The 18,776-nt window shown below is 42.8% G+C and overlaps 2 protein-coding genes across 2 annotated transcripts; both read left to right on the top strand.

Moving 5' to 3' along the window:
• Positions 1 to 1,988: 1,988 nt before the first annotated feature.
• Positions 1,989 to 8,578, top strand: LOC133907034 (carbon catabolite repressor protein 4 homolog 6-like). Its single transcript, XM_062349021.1, has 15 exons — positions 1,989 to 2,186; positions 2,277 to 2,775; positions 3,275 to 3,438; positions 3,725 to 3,790; positions 4,020 to 4,072; positions 4,205 to 4,286; positions 4,386 to 4,435; positions 5,438 to 5,528; positions 5,988 to 6,080; positions 6,216 to 6,248; positions 6,327 to 6,418; positions 6,554 to 7,733; positions 7,887 to 7,972; positions 8,081 to 8,165; positions 8,285 to 8,578. The coding sequence occupies exons 1-15, from the start codon at positions 2,124 to 2,126 to the stop codon at positions 8,336 to 8,338; spliced, it is 2,691 nt and encodes an 896-aa protein (XP_062205005.1). The 5' UTR covers positions 1,989 to 2,123; the 3' UTR covers positions 8,339 to 8,578.
• A 577-nt stretch (positions 8,579 to 9,155) lies between these two features.
• On the top strand, positions 9,156 to 13,499 carry LOC133907039 (uncharacterized). The gene is made up of 5 exons (XM_062349035.1): positions 9,156 to 9,436; positions 9,533 to 9,653; positions 9,733 to 9,961; positions 12,336 to 12,603; positions 13,233 to 13,499. Exons 1-5 carry the CDS (start codon positions 9,377 to 9,379, stop codon positions 13,437 to 13,439), a joined length of 885 nt encoding a protein of 294 aa, XP_062205019.1. The 5' UTR covers positions 9,156 to 9,376; the 3' UTR covers positions 13,440 to 13,499.
• Positions 13,500 to 18,776: the final 5,277 nt, after the last annotated feature.

Raw genomic sequence — 18,776 nt, forward strand, 5'->3', positions numbered from 1 at the left:
AATGATGATTAAGTGAAGTTTTACTTCTAACATTTCATTCCATAGAAATATCTATAGGTTCAGTACTCCTTTAGAACAAGGATTTTTGGAGGAATTTTTCCTGACCCTTTGAAAAATGATTGAGCATTCGGGAATCATATGAAAGTCATATTGAATGCCCCAATCTGTAAGTATTTTAGAGGAAATCTAACATGAGTCCCAACCTCAAGAAAAGTTTCATTATGTCTTTATCTCTCCTCAATTTCCTATGTAGCTCATGTAGGTGGACCTCTTGACTAGCCGGGAAATAGAGGAAAAGAATGTACATACAATGTGATCTGATTACGAGCTGAAGCAAATTGAATTAGACACAGTTTTCATGAAAAATGTGCCTCACTTGAATTGACCCTCATTTTTCATATTTCTCGTGTAAGTCTCAGACTAAGGCATACTCTACAAATTTTAGACATCTCTCTATTTTTATCGGTACCCAGGGTATCGGTACCCAGGGCAGGAGTGTCTGCACAACAACTTTTAGCAAGACATTAAAGATTTCACCGGTCAGATTTGTTGCCATAATGAGAAACCAACGGCCTAGATCTTTCCACCACTTATACGATACTAAACTCACTCCTCTAGCCCTAACTATCCTCACCGGTCAGCTGGCTTCCATTAGTCGCCGCCGCTTTCGTTTCTCGCTAGATAGCTGACATCAAAGATGACCATAGTACCACTTGACTACTCCTATTTCACATGGTTCCTATATATCATCATTGACCTCGTTTCCTCCCTAGCTTTGGCTAGAGACGATGCCGCTACAGATGACTTCCCACGCTCCCTAATTTATCGGATATGTTACACCCCGCTCGTAGTTGATGCCCATTCCCTTGTCACACTGTCTCCATCGCTAGCCTTACTACCAGCTGCTACCCCTTACTCTATAGTCAGGGACTAGAAGTCCGACACAGCAATTGCCGCGCCTTATGGTCCATGTATCACTGATAGCGGAGTATTATTTTGGCCAAATTTAACTATAATTTTTACAATTTTTTAATAACATAATATTATTAAAAAATCATCGCTCTATACTCTATAGTCAGAGATTCTAGCTAGCCCAAATCCTAACCTCTTGAATCTTCATATAGGCGAATGTGAGCTGGAGCACGAATCTTGGTGCAAATCGAATGATGGGAAGTTCAACTCATCGTGGAAAATATTTTAGCTAAATGATGGATAACAAATCAAATGGTACAGTTGATTGGCGTGTCTACGCGCACTTACGAGATTTTAGTTTTTATCGGAGCAAAAGAGAATGTCTAGGTAACATGGTAATATTGTTTAAAATTAAATAGATGAGGTAAGAAGTACTCAATCAAATTATCTATATTAGTTACAGAGTGGAGTACAAGTAAGGACGTACGAAAATAATATATGTGTATTATAGAGCTAATTAATATAGGTTACAGTACAATAGTAAACGAGATACGATCTATCGTGACATTGAATCCAACATTGTATGCTTTCTGTATTGTGTATCCGTTGAACATAACATTATATGCGTTCCGTGAGTTGGTGGATTGAATATTTTTGGCCGAATGAAGTGCCAGGATGTAGCCGCAGATTCTCGGCGCTGCAAGCCTTGCTCAGCCATAGAAAAAAAACATAGCTACAGTACTTCGTGGCCTGGGAAGCCATTGATGCTTCTGGGCGCTGCTGGCCGTGCTCAGGGAAAAAACGGAGCTACAATAGCTGCAGTAGCTACATGAACTTGGTGGCCGCCGAATCTTAGCCCGATAGTACATGTAATAGATGTACCCATATGGTTTATCTTCGTTACAAGTCAAACTCCACGGCGCTACAACACGATCATTGGATAAAATGAAAGGTCAATCATCTTTAGTTACCGTTTCATTCAGAAGTAAGAAGCATTGGATCTATTCTCGTTTCCCTGCCTTGCAGAATCGCAGCACGCCTTCATTGAAACCCGCTTTCGATCCTCGAATACGGGAAGGACTATATGTGTCAACGACTCTCAAAGCGTAAACGTCCCCGTCCCCGTCGCCGCCACCAGCCACCAGACCCTACCGAATGCGCGGCCGCGCCAAGGTCGCCGCCCGCTACCGCCGCCGCTGTGAGCGAGAGTGATGCGGCTCGCTTCCTCCGCCTTTCTACGCCGCGCCGCCGCCATGTCCTCCTCCTCCTACAGCGTACGCCTCCCTCCCCACTCATCACCTCTTGTCCCTCTTGTCTCACCCCCCCTCCCCAATCTGTCGCCTCTAAACCCTCTTCCCTTGCAGCGCAGAGGCTACCCGCGCCCACGCCGCAGCTACTCCGCCCGCCCCTCGCCGCCGCCGCACCCCGACGCGGGCGCCGAGCTCGTCAGCGGCGACTCCCACCTCAGCGCCGTGCGCGCCGCCAACGACTCCCTCCGCCGCGGCGGCGTCCGCGGCCCTCCACCGCCGTACAGGCAAGGGCCCCAACAGCCGCCGTACGGTTATGGCTATGGCTACGGCTACGGCTACGGCTACGGCTACGGCCAACCGCAGCAGCCGGGTCCCCCATACGGGTTTGTGCCGTACAACTACGGCCACCCGCAACAGCCGCCGCTACCGCCGGGGCCTCAGTATGGCTACGGGGCTCCGAACCCGTACGTCCACGGGTATCCACATCCGCAGCCGCACGGGCGCGCGCCTGTGAATGCTGGGTTCCGTCCTGGTGGGCCACAGCTGACTCCCCGGCTCGCGGATTACCGCCGACGGTGGCGGTTTGCACAGCAGCGGCCGCCTCACCAAGCGGGTAACATCTTTCAGAGCTGGTGATACGATTCCTTTTCAATGCTTGCCATTTGTCTGCTTGCAGAAATACGTAGCCGACCATCTGGAGAGCATTGCTAATTTGCTATCAAGTTGTAATTTTGCTTCTTGTTTCTTGTTTCTTTTCTTAGAATCCTTTCTACCTTGACTTATAATTCGAAGTTTTATTGATGAGAATTGCACCAACCACAGGTGAAAGCATCGCAATTTGGTTTATCAATAATTACCTAGATATAATGCACTGAATGTTGCTAGTTATTATCCACTCTATCTATGCTATACTTCCCAATATAAATTGTCCGTTAGGATTTCGAACTTGAGTATCCATATGTATCTGGGATCCTCATTTTTCTAATAACCATGCTTGCCTTTGGTACTGACTTGAGTAACCATTATGTGTGTGAGATACTCGTTATTCTCGTAAATTTTACTATACTATGCTTGCCTTTGGCATTTTAAGTATTGCACCTTTGGTTGCGCAGAGAGATTTAAGGTTCTATCATACAATATACTAGCGGACTATCTGGCCCAGGAGCACCGATTTCTTTATGAACGAATACCATCTTTCATCCTGGATTGGAACTGGCGGAAGGATAAGTTAATGTTCGAGTTCGGCTTGTGGTCTCCAGATATTCTATGTCTTCAGGTAGTTTACAAGAAGAGCTGTTGCACCACAGCTATCTCAGCTGGTCCTGCTGCTTTTTTAATGTTTATAATTGAAAAGTTCGCGAGCATAGTTTATGCAACGTTGGCAATTAAATGTCATGGACAAGACATAATGTGCCAGTTTCTTTATACTCGTTGATGGAGCGTGCCGTAAAACATTCCTTTCATATTCATTGGAGTCCACTGTCATTTAGGAGCATGTATATAGATTTCTTTGTGATCTCTATGGGTTCATGCTGGCATTCTATCCTTGTTTGCACTTTTAGGAGGTTGACAAATTTGCAGACATTGAACAAGAAATGGCGAGCCGAGGATATAATGGCATATGGAAGGTAATGTTTTGTGTTCTTGTACTTTCTACTATGTTGTACTTTTAGCAATATGTTGTAAACGAGAGTGACAATTTTTTTTTAATTTACTCTAGTACAATTATGTTAGTTAATTGAATCAGTTGCGAGTTTAAAACTTGATAGTGATTGCCATTTGAGAAAAGCGGAACAATTTTTTTTTCTTGAATCTGCCTGACTTCATGGTAATCATGTTTTGCTGAACTGGTGACAGATGCGGACTGGAAATGCTGCTGATGGATGTGCAACCTTTTGGAGAACATCAAGGTAATCGATTCAACCTTTTTTTTGTTTGATGTGATCCAAAGGTTGTTTCTCATTTTTCTTCACACTGAACATATAAAAATCTCAACTTTAGCATGTGTTTCATAGTCATGCAAGACTTTTACTTCTTATCAGGTTCCAGTTGTGTTATGAAGAGGACATTGAGTTTAACAAGCTCGAACTTCGTGATAATGTTGCACAGCTCTGTGTTTTAGAGGTGTGTTTTAAAATTGGAGCACCTTTATGAGCACTTGTACTGCTGCTAATCTTGCATGACATCTAAATCTGGTATTTATTTCCTTCTTCTATTTTTCAGTCAGTGGTTCCAAGAAATGTCCAAACTGACTCTACTTGTTCATTTACAAGGTAATTGCAATTCAGGACTTCCGAAGTGTACAGTGTGCTTATACTTTTAATGTGGAGATATTTCACAGTACCGTCTACTCCCTTGAGAGATGGGGATATGGATTAAATCTAACCCTTAACTTAAGGGTTAATATGGACCCTTTGTTGAATCAAAAGTTTGACTGAAATAAACATAAATCAGTGCAGATACTGCTAATAACCTAATACCCAACAGCAGAAATACAATTTCAATTGCTGCTGCCGCCGCTTGTTGATAATCCAGCTACAGTTTTCCTCATGAGGTCCATATCCTCGTATCTACTCCACTATGTTTCTTATACCTAGATTGCATGGAAAGAGAATCAGGTTGGTTGAGTGCGGCGGGTGGCAAGATGAACTTGTAACAAACTAAACGTGTTAAATTATTGGGACTATGTAACTATGACATTATCATATAATCAAGTATTAATTAGCACCCCTTTTTGGTTGCCAACTAAGTTCATCCTACCAATATAAACATTGCAAATACTTCTAGCCTTTAGTGTTGGTCAAACATATCTTAGGATAAATCGCCCATTAATGAATAAATCCTTTGACTCCAATCTTAGGTTCACTTCTTGCTATATAAGTGCATCTCAATCATTGGAATTATTAATGAGTAATGTGATCCATCAAACTGCCAGTTGAATTCGCGCTCCTAGAAAATTAGTTGCTTTCACAGTTTCACACTTTAGATAATGTTGCGCCCTCATATTCTATTTGGAAATACAACATCTTAGTCAATCTAATTCATGAATTGAGAAGTCTGAATGGTCTAGAGTGATTGATGGGTACCGTAAAAGAACTCGAATTGTAATATAGTGATTGTATACCTACCATAGTGGTGATATAACTATTCTGCTGCCTTCTGTTTCTTGTGTTATTCTGAGTTGTGTGTAGTTATTGTTCATGCGTAAGAGATTTTTTAAAACTGTATTGTGCTCTTGATTCATGATTATGCTTCTTTTTTTTTTTGTCTCACAGCCCTAGCCACCCGCAACAAGCTAAACAAGTTGTTGTATGTAATATTCATGTTCTTTATAATCCAAAAAGAGGGGACATCAAACTTGGTCAGGTACATTGCTTTTCCTTGTGGTTGTTTTTGTGCTTTTGTCTTCCTGTTATTTTTGTTTGTGTTGGAATATTAGCTGAGTTAGCTGCTTGACTTAGCTGACTTAATTTTGGTCCTTTTTGTGCTTTTGAACATGCATATCGTGCTCATTGTTGCCTGATTTAGCTGCTTGACCTAAGTATTTTTGTTTATGCTAGAATCAAGAATAGTATACATTTTACTTAACTTGAATGTTGCTAGCATGGGACCTAAATATTTTCAATATGCTAAGACTATGGCAATTTGTTAGATCTTGTTTACTACAAAACATGGACATATATTTGCTGGTGTGTACCGTGATACTTGATGCTTTATGCTTTCTTGGCATCATATCTTTCCCCTTTCTCTATATTCTGGATCATATACTAAGCACACTTATGCACCTTAATATTATATCTGCTTGCTGATTTTATGTTCCTACAGGTTAGGACACTTCTTGACAGAGCTTATACTGTATCCAAGATGTGGAACGATGCTCCAGTAATACTTTGTGGAGATTTCAACTCTACACCCAAGGTAATGTTCTAGTGCTTGACTCTGTATTTATTTATTCAGGATTTTTGTGATGACTTACTGTATTTCTTGTGCTGTTACACTCATGGTTTAACACTAACAAAGTTAATATGTTTGTCTCATTTCTTTCTCATTCAGAGTCCGCTGTACAATTTTGTATTGGAGCAAAAGGTAGAGCTTTTCTGTAGTACACATGATAATTACTTATTTCAAGGAGCTGAAACTTACATGTGGCTTTCGAATGTGCAGTTGAATTTGTCCGGCCTTGCAAAAAGTACTATATCTGGGCAGCGCACTATTGCTAGTCCACAAGGGCTATATACTGGCCCTAACATATCTCAGTAAAACTTCTGCTTGTTGGGAATGCTTCTTTGAGTAGTTGTTTTGGTTGCTCTCTTTCTACATAATTATAATCTGTCTTTTATCAAGTACATTAGCATAGATGTGCACTTCATTGGTTTCTCTGTCTGTGACAGATTCCATCCACCTTTTTATCCAACCAACAATAGAGAGGGAAACATAGCTCTTCTGAATGATTGTAAGCCTCAAACTGAAACAACAAAGTTGGTGGAAAGTTCTTGCCCTGAATCAAGTAACAGTTGTGGCAACAAGATACCTTGTTCTGGCTCTACTAATCTTGACGAGCAAGGATTATTGAGCTGTTTGGAAGGTCCTGGAAGGGATTGGCGTACTTCTGACGCTGATGCCTGTACTGACAAAACCGAAAGTGAAGGTACAGCCACTGACAAATCTAGTGAAGGGTGTCTTGGAGTGATCAAAACTGAATCTGGAGAAGAACCTGACGGACCATCTGCTCCAGCCACACTGTGCAGTGAAATCCTCCAGTCAGGTTCAAGCGAAATAGCTAATAGCAGCCAGCTGTTTTCTTCTGATGAATCATTTGGGCTCAAGGATTCCGTTGAAGAACTAGTAGGAGGTAGCAAGAAGGATTCAAACGCCCACACAGACTTGCCTGGTGAAGTGATTTCTGAAGAATTTACACGTGCTTTTGAAGAAAACGGGGTCCAATCAGATGAACTGTCGGCTGTCTCAAAAGACAACCCTGATGAAAGGGAAAAGGCTACGGAATCTATGTTGTCTGATCAAGACAACTGCACAACTAATGAGCCAGAGTCATCTCATTTCAGTGGTTCTCAGAATTTTGCTGATGCACTCCACCAGATGAGTAATGTGAGGCTAGATGGAGAAAGTAGTACTGAAGCAACCCACTTGACATCACCAGCAGAATCGGTACATCAACCAAATGGTGCTGTTTCAGATGCCTGTGGCAATCAGTGTACCCCTAAAGAGATATATAAGTATTCAGTCCCGTGTAGAGATGAGTCTGAAAGCAATGTTCTTGCTTTTGAGGATGATACAATAGCTAATGAAGTTCTCTGCACAGATGTGAATTCTGACTCCTTCTTTGAAGAGTTCTCTGGCGGTAATGATCGCTTACTTGAAGAGGAAGATCAGGAGCCAGCAACATCCGATGGTTCACCATCTTCTCAGCAGGTAGTTACTTCCAATGAAGGGTATTACTATTATGATCCGTACAGGTGGACACCGGACGAAATAAAAGTTGCTACCGGGAACAATGAATGCGCTTACGTGGAACACAATTTGAAATTAAGGAGTGTGTATACAGATGTGGAGGTTAGCATGTCTTCAATATAAGAAATATATGCAGTTGTTAACTCTTATCAGAATACGTAGTTTCCATTTAGTGAATGCTATCCTTGAACTAGGTAAGATTCTAGCTACTCACACGAAACAATTGGTATTTGTTGGTAACTATCATTCGAACAGGATTTCGACGGGACAAAAGATGCCAACAAGGAGCCGCTAGTAACCAGCTACAACAGAAAATTCATGGGAACAGTGGACTACATATGGTAGGCATATATTATTCTGAAGCTAATGAAAGGCACCCCACCATTCAAAAAACTGATTATCCGTAAAAAAACTATCTAATTACCTCTGGCAATTGTGTTGTAATGAAGGGCTTCGGAAGATCTGCAGACTGTTCAAGTTTTAGATACATTCCCCAAAGAAATATTGAAACAAACAATTGGGTTCCCGACAAAGGTACTGCCGTATGCATATTTCTCTTATTTGTTTTATTTTCAACTCTTCACCTTTTCATCAACCAATTGCGATACCCCCAGGATGGCATACTAATCCAGGCTATTCATGTTGGTTAACAGAAATGGGGAAGCGATCACCTTGCCCTTGTCTGCGAATTAGCGTTTACAAAATGACGCTCATCGAACGGGGCGAGAAGACACCTGCATAGCAGAGAGTAACCAAACACATACCTCGAGAAAGAATATCCTACGGAAACCATTAACAATCATTTATTCGTTAATCCAGAACCAAATTTTGCTCTTGTCGAGCTCGTTAATTTCCTCCTCCTTCGGCAAGTTTCTAAACTGTACATGAGCTGATGAATGCATCGTTTGAGTCAAGTTTAAGAGGATGACTCCTCAATTTGGTGTGGATGGTGTTCTGCGTCCACTCTACTTGCACGGGCCAGCTAGCTACCCGTGCCGTTTCCTCCGAATGCCCTGTACTGTACTGCGTTCGCCGGCTGGCTCTGAGTTTTTAAACCCTGCGCTTGTATACGTTGCAACAATTTTTCGATGATACTCCGGTGTTTGTCATCAGTAGGAATTAGAGATGCAAGTATGCATCTAATGGGTAGTTCTGGGTTACAATTTAATTTATTTTAATTTTTTTTTTGAGTTTTGGATCAATCTAATGACTCAAAAAATACATACTTACAGCCCTAGTATGAATGATCCAATCAGAAATACAAATAGGAGGTAGGTCATATGCCTATTACCATGACAATATTATCATCATAACATAGCCATTATGGTTGTTGTCCGATGGACCAAGCTATTCTTGAAACTTTTTTTTATTAGAAGATGACATAACTACACATGTATGCACGTACATCTAACATATTCACGCATCATGCTCATGCACATCAAACACCCGCGAGTGCGCCCTAAAACTTCACCTCAACCACACTGGGCTGGATGCCCTCAGCTAGCTTACAAAAACTACAAGCAATCACCTACAACGGCACTGTTCACGTACACAGAGAGTGCCAGGTGGGTCCGGTTTGGTTATAATCCAACGAGAAGCCGGAGCCTCAGCGACAATGCGAGATCCCGCATAAACCATCCACGGATCCACCCCTCGTTCACGCGGCGGGCCTGCGATTCTACCCCCCTTCGCACTACTCCTTCCCGCCGCAAAACACCTCTGCCTCGCCGCCGTCGCCGGCGAAGATGATGTCCGGCGGTGGGTACTCCGCCCTCGACGACCCCAAGGCCTCCGGATCCGTCCCGGTAAGCACGCACCCTTCCCGCCTCGCGCCACCACGCGTGTCTCCATCGTTTCCCTGTCGCGTGGCACGGCCTCACTCACTGCTCCCCTCCTCGCAGGCGGCGACGGGGCCGGATCCGCCGGCCATCAGGTTCGCCGACTCCAACCTCCAGACGTTCCCGCCGTCCGAGGCCAGGGGCAAGATCTCCGGCGCCTACCGCCCGCCCACCGACGCCGACGGTCAGATCTCGCAGTCTCTCCCCCGTGTTCCGTTGGGTTTCTCTTAGGATCTGACTTGGCTGTTTTGGCTTTTGCGCAGACACCTTCTCTTCCAAACCCGGGGGAGGAGGCAGCGGCGGCGGCGGTGCCAGAGGCAGCGGTGCGGGGTCCGACGACGCCGGGCAGGGCGGCTGGTTCCGGATGTTCTCCGTGGCGGCGTACAAGCCCTACTTCGACGTTGACACCGCCGACGTCGTCGAGAGGATCTGGGAGTCCGTCTTCCCCTTCCGCGGCACCTTCACCGAAAAGACCTCCGAGAACCCCGACCTGTATGCTTCCATCGCTTCCTGCTCGTCTCTTAGAGAACATAGTTTAGCTTCATACTGTTGCACTGAAAAGAACTTTACGATTTGTTAGCGAATGCGATAGATCATTGAGAGGTTAGAATGCTTTATGATTTTTTTTGTTGTCAGTGATTACAACATTTAGCCCAAAAAATCTGCCTTGTATTGCAGTAACTTCTTCCCTTCCGAGGTGAACATCGGTAAGTTTGATTGTAAGATCTCTCGCATTTCTCTAGGATAATCACCAAAGAATATCAGATCCAAAAACCTGGAAAAAAAACACATGAAAAAGAGGCTTGCCGCGATTTATCCTATCTTAACTGAAGCATTGTAAAGTTGATTCAAAGGGCGCTAAGAAAAGATGCGATTGAGCCGGCCTTTGTCCCAAGCAAGTTGGATAGGCTAGAGATGAAACCTACAAGATCCAACTAAAAAGAGGATGAGAAAACAATAATGATAATAAAGGTACTAGTAATAGTAAAAATAAAATAGAAGTAATAATGATACAAGGAGACTGATGTATAAGTTCTGGTTCTGGCATGTGGATTGCCAACTTCTACACGTTTCTATCCGTGGATGGTTCTTTGGGGGTATTTCATTTCTTCAAGTCTCTCTTTATAGACTTTTTCCATGTTAGGTTTGGTCAACATCTGTCTTTCTTCACATTATCAGCGCGTCTCAGTATCCCGCTATGCACAGGTGACTCTGGAGGTCTCCGTTGGATATGTTCAAACTATCTCAACCGATGTTGAATAGCCTTTTCTTCAATTGGCGCTACCCCTACCCTGTCACGTATATAATTATTTCGGATATGATCCTTTCTTGTATGGCCATAGATCCATTGCGACATACGTATCTCTGCTACATTTAATTGTTAGACATGTCGTCTTTTAGTTGGCTAACATTTGACGCCATACAACATCACGGATTGAATCGCCGTTCCATAGAACTTACCTTTCAACTTTTGTAGCACGTCACAGATGATGCTAGAAGTTTGGCGTCATTTCATCTATCCGGCTTTGATTCTATGACTAACATCTTCGTCGATATCACCACCCCTCTATAGCATTGATCCCAAATATCGAAAGGTATCCTTCTTGTGAACCACCTCCCCACTGAGACTAACATCTTCTCCTTCATACCTAGTAGCACAAAAATCACACTTCATGTACTCGGTTTTGGTCCTACTAAATCTAAAACCGTTCGATTTTAAATTATATATCCACAACTCCAATTTCCTATTAACCCCTATTACTCTCGTCAACTAGCACCATATCGTCAGCAAAGAGCATACACCTAGGGATATCTCCCTGGATGTCCCTTGTGACCTCATCCATCACCAAAGCAAATAAATAAGAGCTAAAGCTGACCCTTGATGTATGGAATTTCCTTCGGTGCGGAATGTGGATGTGTTTGGTTTGGCTTGGCTGTTGAAGTTGTTGGTCATGTAGTCTTACGAAAGTGGTTTCTGGTTTCACTCAACTGACTGTTCCAAATGCTTAGTTTTCTGGTGCAGGAGGGTGTGTTGCTATCGGTAGAACTGATCCTTAGAGTAATGGTCATTGTCTAGTGTCAAAAATTGCTAACATGATTCTCTGGGTTTGACATGATTGCATTGTTAGACCTCCCCTTTATCGAGAAGAGATTGTAGGATTTATTTCAACAGATGGCATCATTGATCATTGTATTGGCTAACGAGTATTTGCAGTTGCTAGTGGAGTGGAATACTGGATATTCATGTTCTTTTTAGCACAATGGGAATTTCTGATGTTCATTTTCATTTGATGTCGCAAATGAAGCATTTCTTGAAGCAATTCAATTGATATCTGGGACAGTCTTTCCTTGATACTGGACTTACAAAACTTTTGAATTTAATAACGAAACATACCATGTCTATGCTGTAGAAGATTCATATTTTATTCTTTTTTAATTAAAGAAATGGTCATGGTTTTCATTTCGGTTGTTCGTTGAACTCCAATATTTTCCAGTTGGAATTACTTTAGTCTGTTTCATATAATTCATTTATAATATCATGAGACCAGCTCTGTTCATTTGCAATTAAATCGATATTTTGTTATGTTCTATATGGTTCCTTGTATTGGATCTACATGAAGTAGACTTTGAACATGCCTGAGAAGTTTCGTTGAATGCTCCTTCCCGAAAGAGCCAACTCAAGTTCAATCATACAAATTTAGGATGTTATGGAAATTATGTATATGTACCTTGTTGACTAACAATGGGATAGGACTACAGATAACTTGGCAAATGTCAATTACCTGGACGGTTTTGTACTTGTACCAATGATTAACTCCTAATTTGTTAGTGATTATGCCTTCTTGTTTTATTTTGTGTTTGATAGTTATGGGCCATTCTGGACGTCCACCACCTTGATTTTCGTTGCTGCATCCATTGCCACTTTCGTCACCTACCTATCGCACAAATGGCACAAGAAGGAGTGGAACTATGATATTAATTTGGTTACCTGGTCTGCTGGCTTATTCTATGGCTACGTGACGTTTGTTCCCCTTCTCTTATATGTTATTCTTAAGTACTTCTCAGCACCTGCTGGACTGGTGCAACTGTGGTGCCTTTATGGATACTCCTTGTTCATCTTCATTCCAGCATCGGTAAGGAACTTACCTAAAATGCACATAATCATAGGTGTTACAACTCTATTAGTGTATTATTGGTGCTGCTATGGCCTATGGTCACTCATTTTGTGTTTGGGCTTCTATTTGAATTGCAATATAAGTACACTGGAGTTTAACAGCAGTATTAAAGAAGTTGATATGCGTTAGACCCTTAGATGAAACAAATTAATTCTCAAGAACCGTACTACCTTTGATAGTCTGATTACTAATATAGTTTGTTCTGAACATTGACATGATCTGCAAGGTACCGTTTTAACCACTAATTTATATAGCTTTATGTTTTAAAAAGTCACAAAAGTTGTATAATATGGAAGTTCTTTCATGATGAATTTAGTGATACCAATTTCATATGGTTAAATACTTCTCTATATATCGATGGTAAAAAAATGTTTACTGGCATGGACTGTAGGGCAACACATATTTGCAATCAGAGGGAGTATTTTTTTTTTTACTTCCATTAGCTATATCTGTCACTTACTGATTCTATGTTGATGGAGTCTTCTGTTTAATGAACTCGATTAATTTTCTGCACTATGCTCTTGCACTAGAATTTTACTAAAAAAACTTTTTGGTCTTGAACCTAACTTTCTCCTTTCGTGTGACAGCTTCTGTCAATTGTGCCGATAGAAATATTCAGATGGGTGATTGCTGGTGTCGCTGGTTTTATGTCTGCTACCTTTGTTGCTGTGAATCTCCGGGCTCACATTGTAAATGCTGGCGAGCGTTGGTTCCTGATTGTTGCAGGAATATTCTTGTTGCAGTTGGGACTGGCTGTTTTGCTGAAACTCTATTTCTTCACGATAACTGTATAGGATAACTGCATCTGTGCTTGTATTAGTCAGGAATGAATGCAAACAGTTTTCCAGGTTCAATTACTCTCCTATTCATTGATGTAATTTTCCAAGTATACATCCACCTCACGCGCGACGCATCCGTTAGCCTTTGAAATCATACAGCAGTTGCAAAACATGTCCTGTGATTGTTACGAGGCTAAGAGTCTATTTTGTAGCCATAGTTTGTGTTCCATCTCTTGAGGTGAATAATAAATCAGAAATAGATATATTTTGCGTTTACTGTTTACCTGAGGTTAATCAAGTATAAATGTGCTGCATAGAACAAGACATGGATGAACCCTTCTTTTCAAGGCATGCATAGACAATGCAACCGGAATTTCTGTGTGACAGTCAATGGCACCCGTAGTTATTTTCCCGCATTGCAAGCGTGTAAATTCCTAGACGATAAATCGATGCGTGATTACCCTAGACGAATTCGAAATAAATAAACATGCACATTTGTATAACCTTACATCTGCTCTAACTACTACTTTTTTCTAAAATAATTTTGAAACATTGCAGTGCAGGATGCACTTCTCACAGACGGGGACGCGGGCTAGCTCCCCTATGCGCAGACGTTTTCCCTCTTCTCCCGCACTCCGCTCCCCGACATGGCACCTCGTTGCATTATCATCCCGATCAACGCGCGCGACACACGCTCTCCATACGCCTCAACCATCTCATCCTTCGATATCGTCGCGCCCCCTCCTGTGCTCTTCGTGCAGCAGGACCAGGCCGAGGGCGCCGTCCTGGTGGAAGTGGTCGGCCTCCTCGTTGCCTTCAACAGGCTTCCTGTCCTTGCCCTTGACCAGCTTCCCGTGCTTGTCGAGCTTGGGCTGCCGCGGCAGCGCGCGCGACCGGAACAGCCACAGCTCGACGTCCACGTCGCGCGTCCACCGTCCCTTGGCGTCGAGCACCAGGCCGTTCCGCCTCAGGAAGTTGCCCCACCCGGAGATGAACCGGTAGCCTCTGTTCGACTCGAGGAACTTGCACGTCAGCGTGTGCCGCTGGCCGCTCCGGTCCAGGGCCGTCACGAACAGCCCGACATTCTTGTCCTCCACGCGCCGCATCTCCGCGGGCGAGAAGCATGGGGTGATCGGGCACTCGGCCAGGCGGCTCTCGCGCTTGCAGGACACCAGCAGGCGGTTCTGGTTGGGCCTCACGTCGCTCTTCTCCAGCCGCTTCCGGTACACGAACGACGGGTCCGTGGCGCCGAGCTGCGCGAGCCGGCGGTGCAGCGCCTCGCCGAAGACGACGCCGTCGCGGGCGTCCGTGTTATTGCGCTGTTTGTCTTCCTTCGTTGTCGTCGTCACTGCCGCGTGCGCGTGGTGGAAGCGTTCGTTGAACCGGGGGGCGCTTCGGATCCCATCTTGCGTGAACTTCTTCACCGACGGCTGCGGCGCCACGGAACTGCTCTCCGCTGTGGCTATCCACTTCCGTCTACACAAGCGCTTCCTCTCGGCCTCGGCCAATGCGTCGACTTCGGCCGCAGGTTCGGGTGAAGCCGCCTTAGCTCCCTCTGCTGCCGCCGGGCCGTGGTCGCGTCGAACCGGAGTGCCGCAGCCTCCGGCGTGTTCGCTCCCTGCACCGGCCCAGTCGTCAACCCATCTCTTCTTGGGAGAAAACGAGAAGGAGTCGCCGGAGCTGCTGCTGCTACGACTACCAGTATCGCTCAATGCTCTCTTCTTGAACGGCAAGAGCGACATCTTCACACCGTGCCCGCCGTTGCATACTTCCGTTCCAGGCTCACGACGAGAGGCGCCTTCGACGTCTCCGGTGCCCCCCTCCGCGACCACGGCCCCCGCACTGCGTGACATGTTGCGGACGGACGGCGCGTCGCCATGGAAGCCGAATTCTTTCGGACACGCCGTGTCATCAGGGGTGTCTGGATTTCTCGGTGACGGCGCCATTGGAGCCGGCAGATTTCTAGCCGGAACCGCGAACAATAGAGATAGATTTGGGTTTGGACTGGGTTGATGCGTGCTAGCCGAGGGTGAATTTATAAATAGGATTCAGGAATCGAATCGGCTTCGGCTGCGATTCAGAGATGGACTCGACTACGAGTACGTGGGTCTACAGACGTACGCCAAATGTATTTTGCAAAATGTCCAAGTTTTTTATAGGTACAATACAACTTTGATAGTTGGGTCAGATTACACATACTTGAGCCTAAAATCGCGAAACAGCGTAGTAGTAAAAAACCTCATCCATCCAATTCGCTTGTTTCTTTTAACCAGGAGAATTTAGTAAAACTCGCTCAATTGCCCCAAGTACTTTTCAAACAAATTTGTTGCATCTGTCCTACCAATCTGCACATTTCATTGTTAATATGCATAGAGATAAAAGGTGCCGGAGGATACTACAATCCCAAGTGTCGGATATAACTTCAGAGTGTCAGGAAAAGACATATAGCCCAAGGAATATGTCTATTTGGAAAAAATTAAAAAGTGTATTGTGTTGCTACAGTATAAAGACACGACTACAATATGCTATAATACATGGACAAGGGAGAATAACCATTCTCCCCTATCTTTTGTACAATGTTACTACTTCATGAAAATATTCAAGGATGCAAGGGGACTACCTCTTCTTTGTACATATAACAACACATGAAGTGTAACAAGAGGTATCTCTAGCTCTATTTGCTCGTTCACTTTCTAAAAAGATAATGATATCGTTTAGAGGAGGGTGAATAGACGATTTTTAAAAATTCGTCATTTTACCGTTGGTCTAAACTTACAATGGAATATAAACTAACGAACTTTTCACAAGTGAAAAAACTAAATATGGTATGCTCAACTAATGCACAATCACCCTAAATAAGTGTGAAAGTTACAATCTTAGGATGACAAAAATTATTCAATAATAGCAAAAGATATGCAAGAAAATATTAATTAAAAAACCCTGAAAACACTGTTCAACAAAGTATCTGGATCAACCCACAGTATCCGGAGTCTCTGGGTTAAATCCGGAACCTCCAGGTTTTGTACATAATGTGCTCAAAAATGAAATTAAAGTACAACTAAAGAGTTCAAGCTCAAACCAAAATGAAATCGTGTGTTCCAAGTGATGATTACAAGTAGATCCACGAATAACCTACAATCAATTTTACACGAGCAAGTAGATCGAGTAATATGCACAAATATTGGGCAATAACTCAAAAATAAACAAACTGAAGTGGAGAGACAAAGATTTATTTCATGAAGTTCGTATTCACCACCATGAATCATACGTCTCCGTTGAGGAAGCTCTAAAAAGCCGGATCTCTTTCAACCGCTTTTTTCGATCCACTAGTTTTATCTCTTTCTTTGCGGAGGTGAGATAGAACTTCACAAACTTTCCCGTTGCTTACCATAAGCACGGGAGCTCGTCGGGCAACGCCTAGCCATCTAGGAGGCTTCATCTCCAAGAGTAACAAATGCTTCACGAACTTCTTGCCGATGAACTCAAGTACTCAAGAATGGATTTTAGCTCACTTGCACTCAATCTTTCAATCTCTCAACTCAGCTCACTTTTCTTCTCAAATCTCTCACTAAAATGTAGTGGTAAGGAGTTCTTTTGGCTATAAAATGTGCTCTCTTTTGTGCCCTCACAGCAGCTCCAAAGGATGGGGGTGAGGGGGGTATAAACACCCAACCCTCAAAAACTAGCCGTTATAACACTTTTTTTAACTGACCTGAAGTCTCCGGGTCAACTTGGAGTCTTCAGTTAAACTAAAAAGGTCCAAACCGAGACCCCATCTCGGAACCTCACCCGGTGTATCCGGAACCCGGAGTATCCGAGTTCAGCATAGCTGGTCCTCTAAAAATGGCGATAACTTTTGATTCTGAAGTCCGATTTTGACGATTTTGAACTCTGTAGAAAGATTATTCAGAGGGATACACATCCCAATTGAATTTATAATTCTCAACACATTTTATCAAACTAGGAACACTCTGAAACCCAATTCAGATACTTTGACACTTTCCGCACCGGACTTCTAAAAAGAAGTCTCACTTGGGTTTGGTTAGAAACTCTTGAGCACTGTGACACGACAATTAGATCTATGTTGCATCTCTTTTAATAGTACGACATGCCTATACTCAAATTCAAATGTAAAACTTGTTTGAACCAATTTGAGCCTTTGAATTCCTTCAAGTACCTCTTCTTTCTTTCAAACCTTGAGGGTTGCCAACTTCCATATAATCTTCACTCCATCTCTTCTTGATTCTTCAAATAATTGATGCGAATCATTCATAGCTTCCCATGGCCTCACACAGTCCATTGACGCAAAGCTTTCACTCACTCTTCACCACCATTTCGGTCCTTCAGCACCAAGCTATTTGCTTGCCCTTCACCACGGATGGTCCATCGCAGCCAAGTCTTGTTTGCCCTTCACTGTCTTGCCACAGAAAACCACTTTGTATTCGACATATTCAAGAAATTCACTTTATCGAATATGGAGTTTACTCTTGTTCTTCACTCTTGGAATATATGATTTCAGTTCACCTTATGCCTTCTTATAGATCATAACCCCAAATCACTCTCAATTACAAAGCACATGGGTTAGTCTATAAAACTTAATTGAAAATTTCGTACCTTTAATTACTTGATCTCCATAAGTAACTTAGCCTTCATGCTTCAAACTTCTTCTTTGAGCTTTTCCTTCTTCTCATGAGCATCACTAAGATCTCAATGACTTTGATGCAATTCTTTGAACTCATAGCATTTCTCAATGAATTCATGCTTCATTACTTATGCATCTTCTATGAAATAACCTAATAATAATTTTCAATATAATTGTTAGTCCATAGATATTGTTATTGACTTACCCGAGCATTACTTAGAGCTCATTCATCTCGATACATATCCCTTTGTCCATGCATCACATATGAAACAACCTACTAACAATTCTCAATAATATTGTTAGTCCATATGTATTGTCATTAATTACCAAAACCACACATAAGGGCTAGATGCACTTTCACTTTCTCTCTTGGGAAGAAGCATTTGACATACACATTTGTCCACAAGTTTAATTCTTAAATAACTGCCGCTGCTACCACCTGTAGCAACTGCCATGTTAAGAGAGTATTTTGGTGATGAATTTGCGAAGAATAAGCTAAAAATATCATGGGAGATCATACTTAAATGATTGCCTAGTTACATTTCTCGAGGGGACTTTTTCCTTAAAGCTTGTTGGAGATGTAGCAATAATTGCTTATTTCCAATTTAATCCCCATCGAGTTGAATTGTAATTTTCATTGATAAAATTATAAGATTTTGGATCATTGTGTAACTATTTGTACAATCCTTTCGTTTTTGTTTTATGGAATA

Source organism: Phragmites australis, chromosome 2, assembly GCF_958298935.1.
Source record: "Phragmites australis chromosome 2, lpPhrAust1.1, whole genome shotgun sequence".
Classification (NCBI taxonomy): Eukaryota; Viridiplantae; Streptophyta; class Magnoliopsida; order Poales; family Poaceae; genus Phragmites; species Phragmites australis.